The sequence below is a fragment of the Pteropus medius genome, unplaced genomic scaffold (assembly GCF_902729225.1).
Source record: "Pteropus medius unplaced genomic scaffold, Ma_sr-lr_union100, whole genome shotgun sequence".
NCBI classification, from domain to species: domain Eukaryota; kingdom Metazoa; phylum Chordata; class Mammalia; order Chiroptera; family Pteropodidae; genus Pteropus; species Pteropus medius.
The window spans coordinates 1,194,470-1,216,726 of record NW_024342468.1 but is presented as its reverse complement, the minus strand read 5'-3'; the positions used below and the strand labels follow the sequence as shown (position 1 = coordinate 1,216,726).

Below are 22,257 nucleotides of genomic sequence, written 5' to 3'. Positions count from 1 at the left end.
CTCATTTTGAGGGAGCACATCTTCTAGTAGCTTCTTGAGAAAGGGTGCGTGGGAGGAGAATTTGGTGAGACCTAGGATATCCGAAGTGTATTAGTCCACACCTACACTCGATGGATAAAATGATCAGGAAATTCTCGGTTGGGAATTATCTTCCTCAGGGTTAGGAAGGTCCTGCACCATATCTTCCAATTTACGGGGACGAGGGTAAAAAGTCCAGTGCCCGACCCCTGCTCCTTCACGTATGACATTTTCTCTTCAGAAGCTTTTGCTGTACTTCCGTGCTGGACACTCCGAAGGCTCTTTAAATCTGGAAATGTGTGACCCACAGTTCTGGGAAATTGCCGTGTATTATTTCTTTGATAATTTCCTCCCCTTTATTCTCAATATTCTTTTTGTCTGGAACTTCTGTTCTTAGATATTGAACTTCTTGGATGTGGTAAACGGAATACTGCACACCCCCCTCCAAGATGTCTGCACCCTACTCCCTGATACCTGTGAGTATGCTACCCGATATGGCAAAACAGACTTTGCAGAGATGATTAAGTTAAGGATCTCGAGACAGGAAGAATATCCTGCATTATGCAGGTGGGTCCGGTGCAATCACAAGGACGTTATAAGAGGGAGGAGGCAAGGTCAGAGTCAGAGAAAGGAGATGTGACGATGGAAGCAGAGATCTGAGTGATGTACCTTGAAGACGGAGGAAGGGACCACGGGCCAAGGAATGCAGGTAGAAGAGGCCGGATGATGGATTCTTGCCTCGAGTTTCCCAAAGGAGCACAGCCCTTCCGACACCATGAGTTTAGCCCAGCGAGAGAGACCCCATTTCAGATGTATGACCTTCAGAATACATCTGAGAGAATACAAATCTGTTGTTAAGTCGCTAGGTTTGTGGTAATTTGTGACAGCAGCCGTAGGAAATCCAAACAGGACTAACAAGTGCCTACTGCGTGCCCGGGCACTGCCCAAGAGTTTACATTCATTGACTTGGCCGAATCACTCCTGAGCCTTCAGCTCAGGTGGGGTCCCACGAGGCAAACTTTCTCATCACATTCATCTTGATTCTGATCGAATAATGATGGTCGTGATTATTCCTTAGGTGTCTCTCTACCCGCTAGACCAAAGGCTTCGTGAGGGCTGAGATCTGGGGTCTTTTCATTTTATCTACCACTTTCGTCCTGCTGATATTAATGAATATGTGCTGGGTAAATTACTAAATGAATAGAATGAATTATCTCTGGTAGTCCTCACAGCAACCCCTTGAAGTGGGAACCATTATTCACTTCATCAGTGAGAAAACTGAGGCACGAATGAGACCCCATCACTTTTCCAAGAACGCATGGACTAGAGGGGCAGGCCCAAGATTTGAACCCAGCATTGTCTGTCTGCACCCTAAAGCCTCTGAGTTTAGCCGCTAAACTAAAGATGTCCCTCTAGGCCGCCTGCTTCTGCCTCTGTGACCATCCCACCTCTAGGTGACTTCTGCCCAGGACCTGACACTGGAGGAAAGAGCATCTTAATTAGGCTACCCTGCAGCTGTTCATGGAGCTGTCTGGCCCCACCGTGGAGGCGGAGGTTTCAATGACGTGTCCCCCACTTAGCTGGGCTGGGGGCGTGGAGCTATAGGATTTTTCAAGCTGCTCTGGGAGCCTCAGAAATGGGCAGTGTTCCAGAATCAGAGTGTCATCATCATTATTATTGTTTTTATCTAATCTGCTCTTGAGAACAACCATTATGAAATTGGGCAAAAATACAGCCTAATATATTTAAACATATATATATTTTTATTTTTATATAATTTAAAAATAAACGCATTGATGTACATTTTCCAAGTGCCTGCCTGCTGAATTCCTAATGTAATACAACATGACTCAGAGCTAAATTTAAAGAGAGAAGCACATATGTTTGAAGCAGGCACCAACTTTCAATCTGAGGAGAAACAGAGTCAAAAGTATTTTTTTTAGCGTATGAACGGACGGAGTGCAAAGTGAATTATCTCCAAGCCATCTGGGAAGTCTGGTGTTTTTCAATGCCTTCGCAACTCTAATTTTAAGTCGTTATTTGGCCTTTAAATAACAATATCTTTTCTTTCCATTGGAATTTGCACCAGATTCCGCATTTATGGCGCTATCGACTCCAAAAAGAGACCTAGATTTGAGAGCAAAAAGAGCAAAAGTTATTGAACGTATTACTCTGCAGATTGGCTCTGGGAAAAAAACAGCAGTCTGATATTTTGCAAATGAAGTTTGACATATTCTGAGATGGCATATTGCACTCACCACAAACAGGCTGATTGTGCCCGGAGGGGAAAGCTTAATTAAAGCCCCCCTTTAACAGCATGCAACTCAAGGAAGAAGACTCAGGGTGCACTGCAAATGACCTTCGAGTGCTTCCACGGGGTTCTCCTTCATGAATGGTCCCGGTCTTTACCTAGAAGAAAGACAGGCAGTAGGATTGTCGAGTCTTAACGCCGAGGGGGTTCCGATCCACGCTACCAACCAATGCTGGAATCTCCCGCAGAGACTCCCAGATAAACGTTCATTCACTTCCTCCTCGAATAACGTTAGTCCTGGAACTCACCGCCTCTCCACTTGTAGAAAGTCCTTTCCAAGATTAGGTTGAAATCTTCCTCCCTGTGGCTTCCCTACGACTGTTTCTTGTTATTGCCACTGGGTCGCACAGAAGGGGCCTCGCCGGTGGTTGACACGAAGGTGAGTTGAAGGTCACCATCACGACCTTCCTTCTGCTCTCATCGCCTCTGCTCCATGCTGAGCGCATCCAGCTCGTCTAAGGAACGAACATGACAGCTTGGACCGGCGCTCTCCAGTAACGAAGATAATAATTTTTCGGGAAGCTGCTCGTAGTCGAAGGGCGAAGAGACAAAGGAGGGGATGTCGTGAACCTCTGTGAAGCCAGATGTGGCCAATATTTTGTTCACTCCTTTGACTCCCAAGCCTTGCGTTTCTTCCACGGCCTCTGTGGATGTTCTCTGCAGAGGCGCAGATTTCGCTGAAAACCGGATTCTGATTAGTACGGAGATTCTCGAAGGGAAAGGTCCGAAGCCACACCATCCAGTCAGGGGACTGTCAGACCTCCTGCTCCTACCCGTTCTCTCTTCCACCACAAGCAAAAAATGTGCCAACGACGCGTCAGAATCGACAAGCGATGACTCCGAGGAAGCTCCATGGGATGCATCCACGCAGCAGCGTCAGCCCGTGGCCCTAAGGATATTTGCATGAAAGGCCCAAGGGGGTCTCACCTCCCGTGACCTCTCTTTTCCCTCTTCTGAGGGAATGCTTTTCCCTCAGGTGACCTCCCAGCCCCAACCCTGGCTTCACACAGGTCACCACTCACAGGTGTTTTTATCAGACCAAGCTATCAGAGTGGGCCCCTCCCCATCACCCCAACCGCTCATCATGCTTTATTTTCCTTGTTACCATTTCTCACTACGTGGCATCATTTATTCATTTATTTATTTATCCATCTACTTCTTTATTTATTTATTTATTTATTTATCTATCTATCTATCTATCTATTTATTTATTTATTTATTTATTTTTAAGTTAAGTTTATTGGGGTAACATTAGTTAATATAATTATATAATCTGCAGGTATACATTATAATTTGACATCTCTATATCCTATCACGTGTTTACCACTTAAAGTCCAGTTTCCTTCAGCTACCATATATTTGATCCCCTTCACCCTACAAGGTATATTTTAGATATAGCTATTCTTTTTTATCGTCCACTTCCCCTCACTAGAATGTAGGCTCTGTAAGGCAGGAACTCTGACTGTGTACACCATGGAATCTCCTGGGCCTATCGTGTTTAATTAATCAATATTTATCGGGCGAATATTTGAGGATCGATCAATGGCTATCAATCTGTGGATATCGATCTCAGAATATCCAGCAGATAGACTCAAGAATGACCGGATTAGTTTTTAATGCTACGTCCTTCACGAGACCTTTCTGACTCCCAGATAAAGCGATTCTCCCCTCTGTGAGTTCTCTTCAAACTCAGTGATCATCAGCCATATCACCTTGATCTTCCAGCAGTTTGAGTTTTAGTCGACTTTCATTCATATCTCTCCTGTTAGGAGCAGATCCCGGAGAGCGATCACTGAGCCTGTCGCCAGCAGGTGCTCAGAAAACACACGGTATGAAAAGGAAACATATCCTTCTCCCTGTGTGCTCTTTAATGAAAAGGTTTTGGAGATATTTTGGTTATGGTAGCTATTCATGATGAAACCCTGTCATATCCAGTACAATTTGGGGTGCTGGTTAACAGTTCAGGTGAGGTGCAGTATAGTGAATGTCTCAAAGGACTTCCACTATCTGCTCAGTTATGTCCACTATAAGGTCATGTATCATTTAGAATTAATTTAAAATTCTTCTTACAACTCAACAATAAAAAGACAAATAACCCAACTTGTAAGTGGACAAAGGATTTGAATAGACATTTCTCTAAAGAAGACATACGAACGGCCAATAGGCACAAGAAAAGATGCTCATTATCATTAGTCATTAGGGAAACGTAGGTCGAAACCACAGTGAGATTCCAGTTCACACCCATGAGGACACGATAATAAAAAAGGCAGACAATAAACAGTGCCGGCAAGGATGTGAAGAAATTATAACCCTCGTACATTGCTGGGGGGAGTGTAAAATGACATAGCCACCGTGGCAAACTTTGGCAGTTTTTCAAGAATTTAAACAGTCACCATATGACCCAGCAATTCCACTCCTAGATAAATAGCCAAGAGAATTGAAAACATATGTCCACACAATAACTTGTACATATATGTTCATAGCAACATAATTGATGATAGTCAAAAAATGAAACCCAAATAGTCAAAAAATGAAATAGTCAAAAAATGAAACCCAAATGTCGAAGAATAAACAAAATGTGGTACAGCCATCCCTTTTGGCCAAAAAAAAGGAATGAATTACTGATCCATGCTACAGCATGAGTAATCGTCAAAAACATTAGAAGTGAAAGACACAGAAGACTACTTGCTGTACGATTCCGTTTACATGGAATCCGTTTGCAGAATAAGCAAATGCACGGCGACAGAAGGTAATTAGTGGTTTCAGGGACGGAGGGGCGTGGGAGACGTTCTGGAGTCAGATAGCGAGGGTGCTGTACGACGCTGTGAATATACTAAAACACTCTTTAAAGGTGAATTTTATGGTATGTGAATTATATGTCAATGGAACCGTTATTTTAAAGAAAAGTCCACGCCTTTAAGTAATCGGACACTTAATCAAAATGATTACAGAGTTAGCGGTTACTTATATTCAAATCCCTTATGAAAACAAGACGAAACCAAACCAAACCGAACCCCTATGCGAACTGAGCAGTTGAACAGTCAATTACCACTTGAGTGGCCTTGGACTACCCCTGCCCAGCACAGATAACGCAAGACACCACCTTTCGGGGGAGAGAAAACAGGAGGCTCTTTCTGGGGGAAATTATGGAGGGGAAGTCGGGATTGTTGCTGACACCATGCTCTCTTGATCCTTTCTAGCAATAACTGTCACAGTGGACAGCAGGCGGTCTGCTGCCGGTGCCCAAGAGCCCACTGGGACCACTGATTTCTACCAGGCGGTGACCAGAACCAACCAATTATTGAAGGAAAAAAATCTGAGAAACTCAAGGCATGTTGAATACCCACATAATAGCCTTAAAAAAAAAAAGTCAAACTTTGTATTATGAAAAATATCAAACAATAGGACAAACAGTATAATGAAACCCACACACTCATCACTCGTCTCAACAATTATCGGCTGACAGCCAATCTTGTTTCAACACTTCCCCCATCTACCTCTGTGCCCCCAAAGCTATTTTCAAGCACGGCTCATCTATCATATTATTTTACCCATAAACATCTCAGTCCGCACCTCTAAAAGATGACTCTTTAAGAACAACACAAATATATTCAAATCTCTCGTATTGTATTACAATTTTTTTAAAGAAACGTTTCGTAGGAAGTCCTTTTTTATTGTTATCTCTGTTCTCCATGGAAACATAGATACATGAATAGCAATCACAGCTATTTACAGGAGCAGCTATTGTGTGGCAGACCATTTCCTGGGGGCTTTCCATGGAGGATCCAATGTTATTCTTGCATCAATCACGAGGAGTTTAGCTGTCATCACCGCCCGTGACCCCATATTCCAGCTCAGGGAGGTTCAGCGACCAGGCCAAGATGCAACAGACACGTCGAGTTGGCTGATCCAAGCTGTATTTCCCACTCATGCTTCTCCCTTACCTGCCTTTATTTTAGGGCGGTGCTGTCCAATAGTGTAGCCACTAGCTACAGGTGGCCGCTGGGTACGGTGGCTAGAGTACAGACGAGCCCAATTTACACACATGCTGTAAGTGTAAGCTCCGCAAAGAATTCCCAAGATTTCATTGGAAAAAAGAATGTAAACGATCTCATTAGTAGATTTTATATTAAAATTATATTTTGATATGTTGGATCAAATGAAATACAGTATTTAAATTAATTTCACTGGTTTCTCTTTCTCTTTTTTCAACTGTGGCAAACTACACATAACATAAAATTGACCATCCTGACCATTTTTTAGTGTATAGTTCAATTGCGTTAAGTACTTTTACGCTGTCGTGCAAACGCCACCACCGTCCGTCTCCAGAACTCTTTTCATCTTGCAGAACAGAAACTCTGTCCCCATTCAACAACGCCCCATTTTCCTTCCCCTCCGGCACCCCCCATTCTACTTCCCGTCTCTATGAGTTTGACTACTCTAGGCACCTCGTACCAGTGGAATTATACAGTATTTGTCGCTTTGTGCCTGGATTATTTATTTCGCTTGGAGTAATGTTTCATGGTTCACCTATATTGTAGCGTGTGTCAGAATTTCCTTCCTTTTTAGGGCTGGAGAACCTTCCATCGTACGTACATACCACATTTTGTTCATACATTTATCTGCTGATGGGTACTTGGGTTGCTTCCACCATTTGGCTACCATGAATAGTGCTTCTGTGAACATGGGTGCACATATATCTTTTCAAGACCCTGCTTCAGATTCTTTGGGGTGCACACTTAGAATAGAATTGTTAGATAATACAGCAATTCTATTTTTAATTTTTGAGGAACCTGCATACTGTTTTCCACAGTGGCTGCACCGTTTTACTTTCTTACCAACAGTGTACAAGAGTTCCAATTTCTCCACATCCTCACCCAAACTTTTCTTCTTTATCTATCTATCTGTCTGTCTGTCCGTCCGTCCGTCCGTCCATCCATCCATCCATCCATCCATCCATCCATCCATCCATCCATCTATCTATCTATCTGTTCATTATCATCTATCTATCTATTCATCTACCTATCTATGACATTGGTTAACGAAATCTAATAACTTTCAGCTGTACATTTTAACAGTAAGGCGCATATATATATATATATATATATATATATTTATACTGTGTATTCACCTCTCATAGTTCTATTTCTTTCTGTCACCACATATTTGACACCTTTTACCCCGTCTGCCTCTTCTTCTTTTAATAGTAGCCCTCCTAACAGGTGTGAGACTCTTTACCTTTTTAAACATGACTACTAGAAAATATGTCACTCACATTTATGGCTCACGTTCATTATATTTGTATTGGACAGCAGTGCTAAAAGAGGCTAGGAAAAAAGATAAAACTCAAAATTCCTGGCATCCTTTGCAGGTAGAGCCAGCCATGTGACACTGTTCTGGCCAATGAGATGTTAGCGGAAGTCGGCTGGTGCCACCTCTGCTCCTTACTCCTCCTTCCTGCTTGTGCTTCAGAGTCAGGACCCAGCCAGCTTTGCGACCATGAAGAAATGGAGCTGAGGGTGGTGGGGCAGACTGAGGAAAGGGGGTGGGTTCCTGATAAGCCATTGCACCAGCCCCATATGACGTACCTCTCAGACCGCTTATCGTTGGGACTAAGAAGCCCTTCTCTCTTTAAACTATCTTTAGCTTTTGTGTGATTGTTAGTTGTAGACAAATACTTCTCTGATGTGATCACTCCCCTAAGTGGCACAGCTGGGACTCGAGCATGGGTCTGTTGGTCCTCCCTGGCCTGTGCTCTCTCCACCTCTACACCCCACTGCCTCCCAAAAGATGGTGGCCTCAGTGAAGTAGAAACTGGGCTCTTGGTCGTCCTCTGCACCTATTATCCCAAACAGGGAACATGATTCACAGTCGAAGAGTGAACAGACTTCAATTTCAGGGAATGTGTTCATTTTTTATGCAATGATATGCAGTTGGGGTGTCCACAGCCGTCTTGTTTATGGTGGAAAACTTCGGTGGTCGACAATGGGGGACTCAAGAACTTACCTAAGGCCATCAGGTAGAATCTTTGGCGGTCATTAAAACGATGTTTTAGAAGACTATTTTATGATAGGAAAGGTATCTAAACTATATTATGAAAAACGGAGGTCATAAAATAGTAGAATTCGAATTTCGTAGAAGAATGTGCACCTGTGATAATCAGAATGCCGAGTGGTAGACTTACACATGACTTAATTTCTTGTGCAGCCTTTTTCTACAGCTTCCCAGACTTCAAAGTAAGTATTTTGTCGTAGGAAAAATAAAGCAACACATTTAAAAAAATAAGAATCCAGTTTCGAGGTGAATGGATTGTTTCTTTGTCAGAATCTGATGTACCTTCTTTTGCGGTCCTTCCTGAGGCTTACCAAGAGTTAGAGGAGGGGGGTGGGGAGCCGAAGAGGCCTTGTGAGGCACAGGGGCTGCTGCTAAACCAGAGGTCCCCAGACAAAGCCCCTCGTGCTGCTGGGGCTGCCTCAAGTGCCTCGGCTCCCCCTGGAAGCCACAAGCCTGGCATCTGCTCCCTGTTCCCAGGTTCTGGGTTGATGGTTCCAGGTTTAGTAGCTTCTGAGCCTGGCAGTTCGTTGTCCCTTTTGATTAAAATGCACCATCCACCTAACGCAGTAATAGAACTAGAATGTGATTCCTCCCTCGGATGGGCTGCGGTCGAGGCTGCACGAACAGCCTGCGTTTCGCTCCACTATGATTTAGCCTAATGTGTTGGTAAAAGGGTCCATTCCTGAAATGTTTTGTACTTAATTACGTATGAACATGGCAGTAAGTGGAGGCTCCTAATAACATGCTTGGTGGTTGATTAAATGAGCATCCAAATGGGCAATTAATCATTTATTAAAATATTTAAAACACCTCCTGGCTTCCTGTGATGAGGAGAATATGGCTGGTGCGTGGTCCTTTGTCTGCTGCTCTGCAGGTGGAGGGAGGGCTTCCTGCCTTCCTGTCTCTGCCTCTAAGCTTGGACACGTGTGCCCACCTTTCTCCATGGCCAGAGACTGGACTTTCAAAAGCAGAGATCTAAGCATATCACATCCCCCACTTAAAACTGTCTGCTGCGCTCCCTCTCCTGTACCCCACACTGCACCTGGTTAGTCCCTTGTCACCTTGGCAGGCTTGGCCCAGGCCTCCCCTCTGCAAGAGGACACTGTGACCACCCTCTCTTGGGACTCCAAAATTCCCTGTGCAGTTCTTTTATCCCAGACTTGAACCTCACAGCGTTTCACGTTCCATTTGCATCTGTCTCCCCTGTCAGATGGAGAGCGAGTGCCACCTGAGCCAGGAGTGCGTTTTGTTTGGGTCCTTATCGAATCCTCGTATTTGGTGAATGTTGCTGAGTAAGTGAATGCATCAGGAGTGCAGGAATCCTGGTGCCGCGCCTGAGATCAGCGTTTTCGGTGAATAACGCTCTCTCTTTCCTCCTTCTTAGCTAATAACTAGCACCTCCTAAACGTCTGCTCCTGGATCGTTAGCTCTGGAGGGATTCTCACTTCCTCATTCTCTAGATGCAAAACTTGAGATCCGGAATAATTAACTCACTTGCCTGAGACGCCCGAGTCAGGGGCTGAGGCCCCAGTCTAAGCCGATGTCCCGATCTTCAAGATCTCCTTGGTCCTTGGGGTCACTTTGGTCATCGCCCTCAATGTCATGTCAAAATCATGCCGGGCAGGAATTAAGAGGAAAATGAGCAGGGGAGAGCAGATTCTCTCCAGACTTGCTTTAGACTAATTACAATAAACCCTATTCTAAGCAGTCTAAAAATGATCAATGTACCGAGTCTTAACTGGCGAATGTGGAGGAACACGGAATCCAGTCCAGATAGTTTCAGCGACACTGACTGGGCCTGGTTTTATCATCGGGACCGGGCCTGGTTTTATCATCGGCTTCCTGGCTGTTTAGCAAACTGTCGAGCGCATTCGATATCTATATTTGTTAAATGATTAACTCGCATGCCTACCATGTCCCCAGAACTGTATGCTGCCTCGATTTAATCCTCACAGCAACCCCAAGGTCTTAAGCATTATGCCACGCTGATTACGACAGGTGGCTTAGTTACATTGTGGCTTATCCAAGGCAGATTTGGTTTTAAATCTATCTGTGACATTCTGCCCAACCCTTCAATGCAGCGTTCTGCATCTAGCGAACCCTTAATAATTATTAATTGATGAGGCCGCTTTCGCAGTCTGAATGCTTAAACCACGTGCCCTCTGATATGATGGGGGTCGCAGCATATTTTAATTAAATACTGACAATTTTTATTCTGATTGCTCACGCTAATACTCTTGAGCTGATAGCACCCAGCTAATGGCTTGTTCATTTCGGAAGATATTAGCAGCTGGGCGCTGCCTTTTACCCAAACATAAGATCATAATAATTAAAATCTGATATTGCTTGAAATGAATTCCTTTAAAGTAATTTATATCCCACAAACACACACAGATGCAAGCACATATATGCCAACGTTCCCGAGAATTTATGGCACCTTAGAGAAACTCTGTCCATTCCTTTCCGAAATGAAAAGTTTTCTGTTGGTATGATGAAAGACGCCTTACTCCTTTCAGGGGAATGTGTATTTCCACTGATCAATTTCTGAGTTTCCCAGGAGAGAGGAGCCACAGAGAAAGCCTGAAAACTAATGACTGTGGGAGCAGAGTGTATTGTACTTTATTGCACCAATCAGAGTCTAAACCACTGAAATCAGAGACTGAGACAAAGGAAAATTTTATTGCGTGTGTGTCAGGGGGAAGTGTGGGGGATGCAGGAGGAGGGCTGAGCAGGAGGGGGAGATGATAACTTAGTATACAAAGAGATGAAATAATTTGGAGAGAGGATCCAAGAAGGCAAATGTAATATACTGTGTTTACTCGTTGCTTCAACTTACACGGAGCTTCTATTATGCCCCGGGCATTGGAGACTCCATGGTTACAGGATCGCTCGTGCCATCCCCCCATGGTGCTTGCCTAGGGTGTGATTCTGAACCAGAGGTCCTCGTTTGGGCTTTGGTGGGGCTTTGAACTGCCCCGCCCCTCCCCGCCACAATTATATGCAAAACCTCATGTTTATAGGTATGGGCAGGTGTGGGCAGAAATAGACTAGGACATTTGTACATTTTTTTTTTCCTGAGGACAAAGTCTACAGTAGAGGTCACATTCCCTAAGCCTTCAGGGATCCCCCAAAAGATGAGTAAACACGATAGTAGAGTTTGCCTTCTCTAATCTTCCCTTGGAAAGGATGAACCAAATGAAGCCAAAACTCAAGCCAATGAGCACAGATATTTCCCTTCAGTTTTATAAAGTTAAAGTATTTTCTACAAAAACCTTAAAAACAGCATGGCGACTCTTATTAATAATACTGTGCTGCATATTTGAAAGTTGCTAAGAGAGTAAATCTTAAACGTTCTCATCACAAGGAAAAAAAATCCCATAACTATGTGTGGCGACGGATGTCAACTAGACCTTGTGGCGATCATTTCGCCATATACCCAAGTATCAGATCATTATGTTGTACACCTGAAACTAATATAATGTATGTCAATTGTGCCTCGATAAAAGAGTAATGTAAAAAAAAACCTAAATTGGAAAAAGAAAAACCTATAAAAAGAAAAACCTTACACTCCGAACGAGATAAGGCCACCCCAAAATAGTGAGTGATAGGACATAATTAATTGACGAGCTCTTGTGTATAAGTTGCCACTTATTCCATTGTATGTATACATACAATGCATGTTACTTACACATTCATATGTTGTTAGAGCTAATTAGAAGCAATAGGCCCCATTGCTTGACTCGGTGCAAAGCGTCAGGTACAGCAAGATGCACAGGTCACAGACCCATCGGAAGCTTCCTCAGCACATTTTCCTACCAGCTACGATCTTCTGAGTGTTCATTATTTGCCAAGCATTATTTCAAGAGCTGCAAGGTGTTATTGTCCACCTATTTTATAAAGAGAGCTATTATTACCAGTCGTATTACAGATGAGGAAACTGAGGCTCAGGGAGATTCAGTAACGTGTGTAAAGTTCACAGCTAGAAGTTTCCTGCTATCTCTACCTCTTTCCTTAAAAAAAAAAAAAAAAAAAAAACTGCAAATGGCAACACTTATAAAGGTGAGGTCCACGCCAAGATGTGAAAGCAACTACATAAACGCAAGATAACAAAACACCTTTCTTTCCCATGGGACTATTAATTCATTTACATAGTGTGTATGAGTCGTTTGTCTCATGGAGAGCCACGTCAGGGCCCAGCTTTTGAGCAGAATTTATCTTTAATGTTCTAGAACTAGAAGATTTGAGTTGAGGTGGTGTGGGGGATAGGGCAGGGGGAGCGAGGTTGGAGAAGAGTCGGGGCTATATTAAGGAAGTGTGTTTGAGGTGAACTATACGATTTCAAAAATCTGGGTCAGCAAAGCTTGGCAAATTGAAGATTTTTCTTACCACCTAGACTGTGTTTCCACTTTCCATGTTCCTTGCTGATGGCCATTGAAAACAACTTATTTTGACATAATTTCAGACTTAGAGTTGTAAGAATAGTACAAATACTTCCTGCATATCCTTCATCCAGATGCCGCATCTGTTAATATCTTACCACATTTGCTTTATCCTTTTCTCTCTCAATAAGCATTTCCACACTATTTTTTTTCATGCAGACATAATGATGTTCCTTTATCCCTTTAGAGTATATTTCTCCTAAATGAGGAGATCCTCTTCCATAACCACAATACAATTATCAAAATTGTGAAATCATCACTGATAAAATACTATTAACTCCTCTATAGCTTTATTCAGATTTCAGCAATTGTCTCCATCATGCCAACGAGAGAGAATCCCAGGTCGTGTGTGTATTTAGCTGTCATGTCTCTTAGTCCCTTTTAATTTGGAACCGTTCCTCAGTGCTTCTCTGTCTTTCATGACACAGATGTTTTGTGAAAAAGTATAGGTCAGTTATTTATCGAGTGCCTTCAGTTTGAGTTGGCCTGATGTCCTGATCAGATTCAGGCTTTGCATTTTGGGGCAGGAATATCGCAGAAGTCATGTTACCCTCCCCCTCAGTGCATCGTTTCAGGAGGCGGGCTTTGTCCTACGCTGGTGATGTTGACCTTGGCAACACGTATAAAGGTGAGAGCCATATTAGGGTGGTGTCTGCCAGGTTTCTCCACTGTGAAGTCACTAGTCCCTTCCCCCTTTTACATTACTGAATTAAAAAAATATATATGGTAAAATATACACAACATATAATTGATCATTTTAACCATTTTTAAGTGTCTAGTTCTGGAACATCAAGTGCATCCACATTGTCGTGCAACCATCACCACCATCTACAGAACATTTTCGTCTTCCCCAACTGAAACTCTGTATGCATTAAATACTAACTCCTCATTCTCCCCTTCCCCCAGACCCTGGGAACCACCATTCTACTTCCTGTTTCTATGAATCTGATTACTCTAGACGTCTCATGCAATTAGAATCATACAGTATTTGTCCTTCTGTTTCTGGCTTATTTCACTAAGCATAATGTCTTTGAGGTTCATTGACGTAGCGTGCATGTGTCAGAATTTCCTTCCTTTCTAAGGCCGAAATATTCCATTGTATGTATACATACAATGCATGTTACTTACGCATTCATCTGACGCTGGACATTGGGCTGCCTTTGCCTTTTGTGAATAATGCTGCTATGAGCATGGGTGTGCAAATATCTGCTCTAGTTCTTGCTTTCCCTTCTCTTGGATATATACCTAGAAGTGAAATTGCTGGGTCATCATCTTCCCCTTATTAATGTTTCTTGTGGAATGATACTTTGTGACTATGTAAATATCCTGTTATGCTCACGTGTTCACCCACTGGTTTTAGCATCCCTTGATCCTATCCTATCCTATCCTATCCATTATTCTAATGTTGCCAAATGGTAATTTCCTTCCCATCAATCCTTCCGCATTTATTAGTTGGCATTCTCCCGTAGGGAAGGAATTTCCCTTATCTCCCACTTATTCACTAACATGGACTTATTTTATTCAATGGGTTATCGTTCTTTTCTCCATTGACACCTCACCACTCTGAGCAATTCTTTTCCATATAACTCCCAAGAGCGCGTTTAGGGAGGCGCGAGAATTTTCTGTATTCCCTTGTCACTGTTAAGAAAGCCCAGCGTGCAGCCGGACCTCCCTTAATGGAAAGGATCACTTTCCGGCCCACGCGTCGGTTCAGTTAAGTCAGTTCAGTTAAAGCGCGGAAAGCCTCTTGCGATAGTGCCGCACAAACCACCTGGGCAGCCCCGCCCCAGGAAAACTACATTTCCCATAGGCCTTTGGGGGTTGCGTCATCAACGAGCGCGGCTTTTTGGTCGGGAAGCCGGCTTTGGAGAGCCGGTCGCAGCGGCGAAAACATGGCGGACGTGCTCAGTGTCGGAGTGAACCTGGAGGCCTTCGCCCACGCCATTAGTGCCATCCAGGCGCTGCGCTCCAGCGTGAGCAGGGTGTTCGACTGCCTGAAGGATGGCATGCAGAACAAGGAGACGCTGGAGGGCCGGGAGAAGGCCTTCATTGCTCACTTCCAGGACAACTTGCATTCGGTCAACCGGGACCTCAAGTAGGTACCCGCCGAAGGGGTCGGGGTCGGCCCGGCTCCCATCCTGTGCCGACCCCGCGCGAGTCTGCCCACTCGGGCGCGGTCCTCCCTTTCCATTGCTCCCTTGTTCTCTTTCTGTCCTCTCCAAGCCTCTGCCTGTCCCTCTGGCACACCTCATCCCCCACCTCCGAACAGGACCCGATCTGCCCTGCCCCAAACCCAAGTGCACCCGGTCCGATTAGCCCTAATTCCTCGCCCCTGAACCTGGAATTCGTCAAATTCAACCCTACCCCATCCTAAGCACGACAAAACGCCTTGATCTGCCTTTCCCTCCTCCCCGTCCAAAGCCACCTGATCAGGACGGTCACTCCCACTCTCACTGCGCCTTCCTCAAGAGAGGACTAATCTCAGGCCAGCCAGTTTAATCACTTATGCCCCTCCCCCATTATTTGTGGTCCTTTGGGGTAAAGGGTTGCACATTTCTTTCTCTCGCATGCAGGTTACTTTTTACTTCTATGTTACAAGTGGTGTCAGAACGAAATGGGAGGATGCGTGTAAAAGGCACATAGTAGGCACTTTTTAACTGGTTATGTTCTCGACTTGTCTCCTTTTCCTTAAGAGAGCCTGTCCTTTCTAGGGAGGTTAGAATTTCAGGATTTTGGCCTTTTATTTCTCGGAACTGACCTTAGCAAGAAAAGGCATTTGGTGAGCTAGCTATCCTATGAATTCTGAAGTGGTTGGATTTTTGTTTTTTTCTTCTCAACTTGGTCTCCTCAGTAACCAGATGGAAGGAGGAGGTAGAATAGAGGAGGAGGTGGTGACCAGATGATGGGAGCCTCCTCCCCTCCCCCCAAGTAGCTGCCATTCTTTTCGGTGGAAAGCCAAGAGACCACACACCCTTCCTCAACTCCCACATCCACGTGCTGTTCTCTGGCACAGTGCCAGCTAATACTTTCCCTGCTCGAGGGATGTGATGGTTGCTCTTTCCTCCCGTTTCCCCTGGGATTTGCTTCCCTTTGTAACGTTCAGGTTGGTACAGCCCCTCACCACTTAAGAAAGTTTCAGAATATTTACATTACCCTTTGTCTTCTTAATCTTTATACAGTAGCGCCAAGAAGGTGGCCGAGGATGCCAAAGTGAATGTGGCATGAGGAGCTGTGCCTAGGGTCTTGTGTTGGCGGGTGGGGACTCGCCACTCACGACGTGCTCCTGCAACGTGCTTCTGCTGTCGGCTCGCTTTCCCCAGCGTATCTAGAGTTTTCCCACTAGGCCGAAGTGCGTTCGTTCGACACAGTCCCCTCCCTGGTGTCTTCCCATTCCGTTTGTTTATTTTATCCCTTGTTTCGTTAAGTTTTACCATCTGTGAAGCACCCTGTACAAGTATATCCCTATGTGAATGATAAATAATCATCATTTATTCAGGTACTTGCTGTTCCGCCAAATGTAATGATCCGTACGTGGTTCTGAAAACTCTTGGTGAGAAGCAGCATTGTACCCCGTTTCAAAATTCCAGGTGCTCTCCAAGTCTCCTCTCTTGCAGAGATAATGCAAGTTGTTAAATCCCAATTTGAGGAGTCTTACTGATTCTGGTGCCCTAAACTTTTTATTTTCTCCTTTGGAATGGCACCAGAGAACTGGTTTTAAATCATATAAGCGCCCAATTAGAGATGTTCTTATTTGTCACTAATCTCTTTCACCTTTCAGAAAAGTACTTCTCCCTAAGGGACTTCTGACGGACAGCTTGAAGAGCAGTCTTCGACCAACAGGGTTGGCTAAACACTAGAGTTTCAGCGAACTCAGGTTTATTTGCTTTATCTATTTACTTTTCAGTGAGCTCGAACGCCTGAGCAATTTGGTGGGCAAGCCATCTGAGAACCATCCTCTGCATAACAGCGGCCTGTTAAGCCTGGATCCTGTGCAGGACAAAACTCCTCTCTATAGTCAACTCCTTCAAGCATATAAGTGGTCAAACAAGGTAAGAGTGATGTGTCCGAAGTGGAGCTGACTTAGGGAAAGCCGCATTTTCTTATACTGCAGGAATGCAGAAGGCGAGGGTGAATTATTGTCTTTTTGTTCTCGATTCAGCATGGGCTTCCAGAGTTGGAAGTTTCCGAATTTCCCTATGAGCTGTTGTGTAGTTCTTAAAGTCTGGGGCTTATTCGTGATGCTCAGGTAGTTAAATCAAGAAAATCCAAGTCAAGTGTATTTAACCTGGAGTCTGGCTATAGAAAGCAGCTTTGATGAACCCCTTGAAATTATATGTGCATTTTTTTATGGGGAAGACAGGAAGCTTCATCACATTCTCAGATGAGGCCATGACCCCCAGAAGGGTAAGGACTGGTGGAATAAAGGAGGGGTCTCCAACCCCCAGGCTGTGGACTGGTACTGGTCTATGGCCTACTAGGCACTGGTCTGTGGCCTACTAGGCACTGGGTCGCATGGCAGGAGGTGAGCGGCGGACGAGTGGGCGAAGCCTCATCTGTATTTGCAGCCGCTCCCCAGCGCTGGCACCGCCACCTCAGCTCCACCTCAGACCATCAGGTGTTAGATTCTCATGGGAGCACCGGTCACTGGTGCCATAAAGGTTGGGTACTGCTGCTCTAAAGGTTCAGCCACTCACGTTGTTTCTGTTGCTTGTACTGTCTTTTCCCCTGTCGTCGATGGAGGAACATCACTAGAGAACTGTTCGTTAGATTACTCTTTAATTACTTTAGACCCTGTCCGAGGGAGATTGTTCTAAACGTGCTCCATAGGATTTGCTATTCATGGTTCCCGTCTGCAAGCAGGCCCGTGGCACAGACCCTAGGACAGCTATAAAAGGAGAACTAGACTGTAGTCTAAAAATAACAGGAAGAACTAGGCTCATGAGCCCGGAAACAGTTTATTGACAAGCTTCTTTTGTTTGGGAGCTGTGGGCTGTGTATTTTTCTTTTCCCTGCTGATAGAGAACTAGAACATATATGTGGACTGATTTTGGAAGCGTTTCTCATTAGTCTGTGCTGCCGGCCTGGGGGCAGTTGTTCTTACTGTTACTGGTCCGGAACTGCCCTGCCCCCTCCAGTTATCCACTGCTTTCCCTCCTTTCTGTGGTCCTTTCACCCTCAGGTGAGCCTGGACAGTGTTTCAGGTGTGTGGAATTTTTTCTTTGACTTTCTCCACGGGGGCTACTTAGTATTCTTAGGTTTGGGGTGGAATGCCTGAAGCTGAATCTGAGGGATCAGGGAGAAGTGATTGATCATGAAGTGCTAAAGAAAGAACTTGAGTCTCAGACACAGGCATTTAGCCTGTAAGGCTTGTCCCCAAACTCTGGGCTGGGCTGTCAGACAGAAACTCAGTTTGGCCTTGAGGATCAGGGTGCCCAGGTAGTGTGGGGATCTGTCGCTCTCTTGCCGTCTCCAAGCCTGCTCTCCTGTGTTGGCCTGATGCTCTCCAGGTGGTGGAAAGGACAGCCTGGCAGTTGTAGGTGTGTGCGGTCCCTATACCAGGTGATTTCTGGTCTCCACGTCAGACCCTGGAAAGGGATTCTGGGCCTGCTGGGTAGGTGGCCCTCGAGGCAGTTTATTAAGTCCAGGGGGTGAGATTCTCTGATTAGCCAACACGGATCACCTGGAGCACAGGAAGTAGGGCTCCTTGGAGTTGGCTAGAGGCAGTTCCCTAAAGGTGGGGATGCAGGGCGGACAAAAAATGATGTATATCTGTCGCAGTTGCCAAGGCTGGACACGAGACGGTCCCAGGCCTACATAGACAACACCGCCCTCTCAGGCTGTCCCGTTTGTGGTCCGTGTTTTCCCAGCAGTGCTCTTGGTCATCCTGACGTGAGCTTGCCTGGTGCTCAGGTGGAAGGTGGTCAGTAGGTGCACGGTGCGATTCATTTCTCCTCGTCAAGACTCCTGGTCTTGCTTATTGGTGTTTCGACATGAAAGTCGCATTGATGTGTCACGTGGATACACTTGTTCTAGAATAGGCTAGAGCAAGGGGCGCTTTTCAGTGTTGGGAAGATTTGGGCTGATCTCAGAACCATGTGTGAAGGGGACTCTGGGGTAGGTGACTGGTTTTAAATCGAAGTGGTGATACTTAGCTTTGGAACGAAGGCAGTTTAATTGCTGGATTTAGTAGTTGGAGTATTAAAACAGAAGTTCCTGCCCCTGACCCCACCCTTGCCCCCAGGTGGAAAAGGGGCCATATTAAGGGAATTAACTATACAGAACTTGTCCTGGCGATGCTGCAGGTTAAAAATAGACGTGGAAATGTATCAGATTGTAAATCCCATATGAGCAGTGCGAGAGATGTCAGGGTTTCAGTCACGTCCTGTAGAGTGACTCTGTAAAGTAACTGCTCTTCCGCCAGCTCCCTAGTGCCCCAGCAGAGAGGGGATTTGGGGCTGCTCGTGACACTGATTACTAGAAACGAAGAGAGCGGTTAAGAGCTCTTTAGTTCAGCCCCTTACCTTACAGCTGAGCAAACCCAGGCTCAGTGGACTGACCTGCTCGTGGCTCTATAGCTAAGCTGGAATTTGCATTTCCTGACTTAGGTAAGTGTTCTTTCCTCTAAAATTTGATGTTTAATCTAGTTGGCTTCAGGTTTTTGACTATAGAAATCATTCTCCCCTCCTTTAACTTACGCGCTGGAAACAATTCATGTGTTATATTTTATTCATGAATCTCCGTACACATTTTACTAATTTTTAATGGTTTATGGAAGGACAGAGATGTCAAATGCACGGTACAGGGGTCCTGAAACTGTCGCTTTTGTCCAGGACAGGCGTCACTAATCAACTGCTGCACTCTTTCCTGTGGAGGCGGGCTCTCTGCTCTGCTCGGGGGCTGTGCAGGCCCTTCCTGTCACTCACAGGTGGGCTGTGGGGAAGCCGTGTTTTCTCGTTGCTGCTATGGTAGATAATGTCCTATCTGACTGTGGCTTATTCAATATCTTACCTGACTCTAGAAAGGATTTAAGGTAGATTATGAGAGTAACACCCTGAAAGAAAAGAGGAAATCAAAGGTAAGGATGTCTTATGTACCTTTCTTAAAAAACTCAACAAATAACCCCAGGAAATGAGCCAGTATTCTGATTTCCAGCTGGGGATATGGAAGCAGCAAACAATTATATGTGTTTATCTTGCCTCTCTACAAAGGAAAAGAGCTTTTTCATTGCTAAGGCTTTCATCATTCAAAATTTTACCCTCAAAGAGTTCAAACCAGCAAGCGCATTAATATGTTAAGTGACGTTTGGGATAACTTGCCAATGTCAGCTTTACGCACTGTTGGCTAAGAATTGGAGGAAGTATGGAAAAAGCTTTGATACCGCCCATTATGTGATGAACTTTCTGCTTTATGTGCTGTCGGCCATAGAAAAATCTCGTTCATGCCTAATGACTAATTATTTTCTTTAGGAGATTTTGTAATTTTTGTAAAGTCAGTTGGAATATTAATTATATGGTAGTTGGCATAATTGTTAGGATAACACATTTAAAAATTAATCTAATGAAATGTCAAGTTGCTGCGAGCAGCACTTTTTCCATGCTGAATTGGGGGAAGAATTTAGCTTTTAACTCTTGTGCACCTCTTGGTAATTGTTCTGTAGAGGGATGACAAGCTCTCTTGATGAAGGCAAAAAATAATTGGCATCAACTCTGTTCTCGCTGTAAGACAGTCAGCGTACACTGTATATTGCTTATTATGTACAGACATGCTGAGAGTTAGACAGAACTATCTGCAGGTCCCTTTCTGAAGGTTTCCAGCGTCTCGTTACCAGGCTTTTATTTTCGGCTTTGACTCTTTTCATTTGTTTGTGGCAGAAGGCTACTCGTTTCTTTGCCTGAAAAGCGGACTAAGACTCCGGCCTTTCCTGGGTGGTGTCTGAAGCAGCAAAGACCCCAGCAGTCCCTTTCTCCTGGGGATGGGAAGTGGGTCCAGAGGAAGCTGCCGCCGCTTGGTATTTGTTTTTACGTGCTTCATTTTACAGTTTTCTTAGAGAAAGCGCACCCTTCTATTCCAGGAATGTTCATTTGGGCAGTCCGAAGACGTTTCCTCCATCCCGCCCTCCTGAACTGTTCTGTTTGGAATCCGTTACAGTAACCGTCATCTCTCACATCCGTCCTGGAAGCCGCTTTTTCTGTTTCTGCACCAGGGTGCTGCCAGGGGTGGGATTGTTTAAATCACAACCCTGAGCCTTTTTTTTTTTTTTTTAAGTACCCCATCCTCTTTTAAGCACCTGAGCAGAAGTCCTTTGTCTTGTTCCCTGCTAGGAGTCCCCAGTACCTAGCAAGGTGCCTGGCATACAGTAAGCATTCGGTTAAAATGCCTCGAATGAATGAAAGGATAAATAAAAGCTTTCGCTGTTGAATTTTTAATTTACAGCCCTTCTGTGGTTTGCTCGCTTGTGTGTTTGATGGAGCGCGTGCGGGCATTTCCGTTTCTGGCCGTTGCTTGAGGAACCTCGTTGTGGCCCTCGTGGAGGAGATTCTGAGGTCCCAAGCTGGAGCCCGGGGCCGGGTTCCAGAGGGTGGTTTGCAAGGGCAGGGCGAGGTCACTCGGTGAAGCGATGACAGTCTCTCCGAGGGCTGAGGTTAGCAGTTTTATCTAAGTCGTTTGTCACCCGGTGCGCCTGTCTAAGGGAGGCAGGTGACAGCCAGGGCTTAGGAGGGGATGGGACTGGTGGAAGTCTTCTGGAGTCGACTGAGTCAGGCTCATTCGAGCAGCTGCACCTGATGTCAGGTGTTCTGTGGCAGCTGTCGTTTTGGCAGTGATGAGCAAACTGCCTGGGAGAGGAGACTCCGCTCCACCGGCCTCTTAGCGGGGCCCGGCCCTGGCTCCTTCTCTGTGGTGCGTGTTCAGGGAATACAGATTTATTCAGAATACAACGAGGAAGGGAAAATCACCGAAATGCCTCTCAAAGCCTAATCGTCATGACCGAGGGTCGGGCTCTGTTCTGGACTGTCTTTCTTAGCATCGGGACCAGGTGCCATGCTTAGAGCTGTTCTTCACCGAAATCGAACCTTCACGGTAGCTCGTCACTTGCACTTGCTACAGTAGTGGGCTTGACTATCGTAGAGACTGCCCTGGTTAGCCTTGAGTCCTGCTGCCTTTCCTCCCCGCCATCATCAAACTCTGATACCATGGGAGCCATTATGAAAGGAACGAAGAGTAACAGCCAAACAGAATGAAACAATGAAACAAAACCAGCCTCCGGGGTTTCTAGATAATGTCAGATACGGAAGTAAGGAAGTTAAGCCAGAAATGTCAAGGCTTAAGTGTAAGTCACCGAGTCAGGCTGTCCACGTTCCGATCCAGCTCTGCGCGTACTCTCTGCCTGGAGCATCGGTTTCCTCATCTGTAAAATGGGGATAATGTAAGTATTTC

General features: G+C 45.1%; 1 protein-coding gene across 4 annotated transcripts in view; it reads left to right on the top strand.

The window, feature by feature from the left end:
* Nucleotides 1–14,677: 14,677 nt before the first annotated feature.
* Nucleotides 14,678–22,257, top strand: part of MED27 (mediator complex subunit 27) — a 175,410-nt gene continuing 167,830 nt past the window's right edge. For 2 of the 4 annotated variants that reach the window (XM_039862915.1, XM_039862916.1), the window contains exons 1-2: nt 14,697–14,917; nt 16,727–16,871. In XM_039862915.1, the coding sequence (XP_039718849.1) occupies nt 14,715–14,917; nt 16,727–16,871 (348 nt within the window). In that variant the 5' untranslated portion in view covers nt 14,697–14,714. Of the gene's footprint in view, nt 14,918–16,726; nt 16,872–22,257 lie in introns of all 4 variants that reach the window. The other 2 variants (XM_039862918.1, XM_039862917.1) reach the window with 2 other exon arrangements.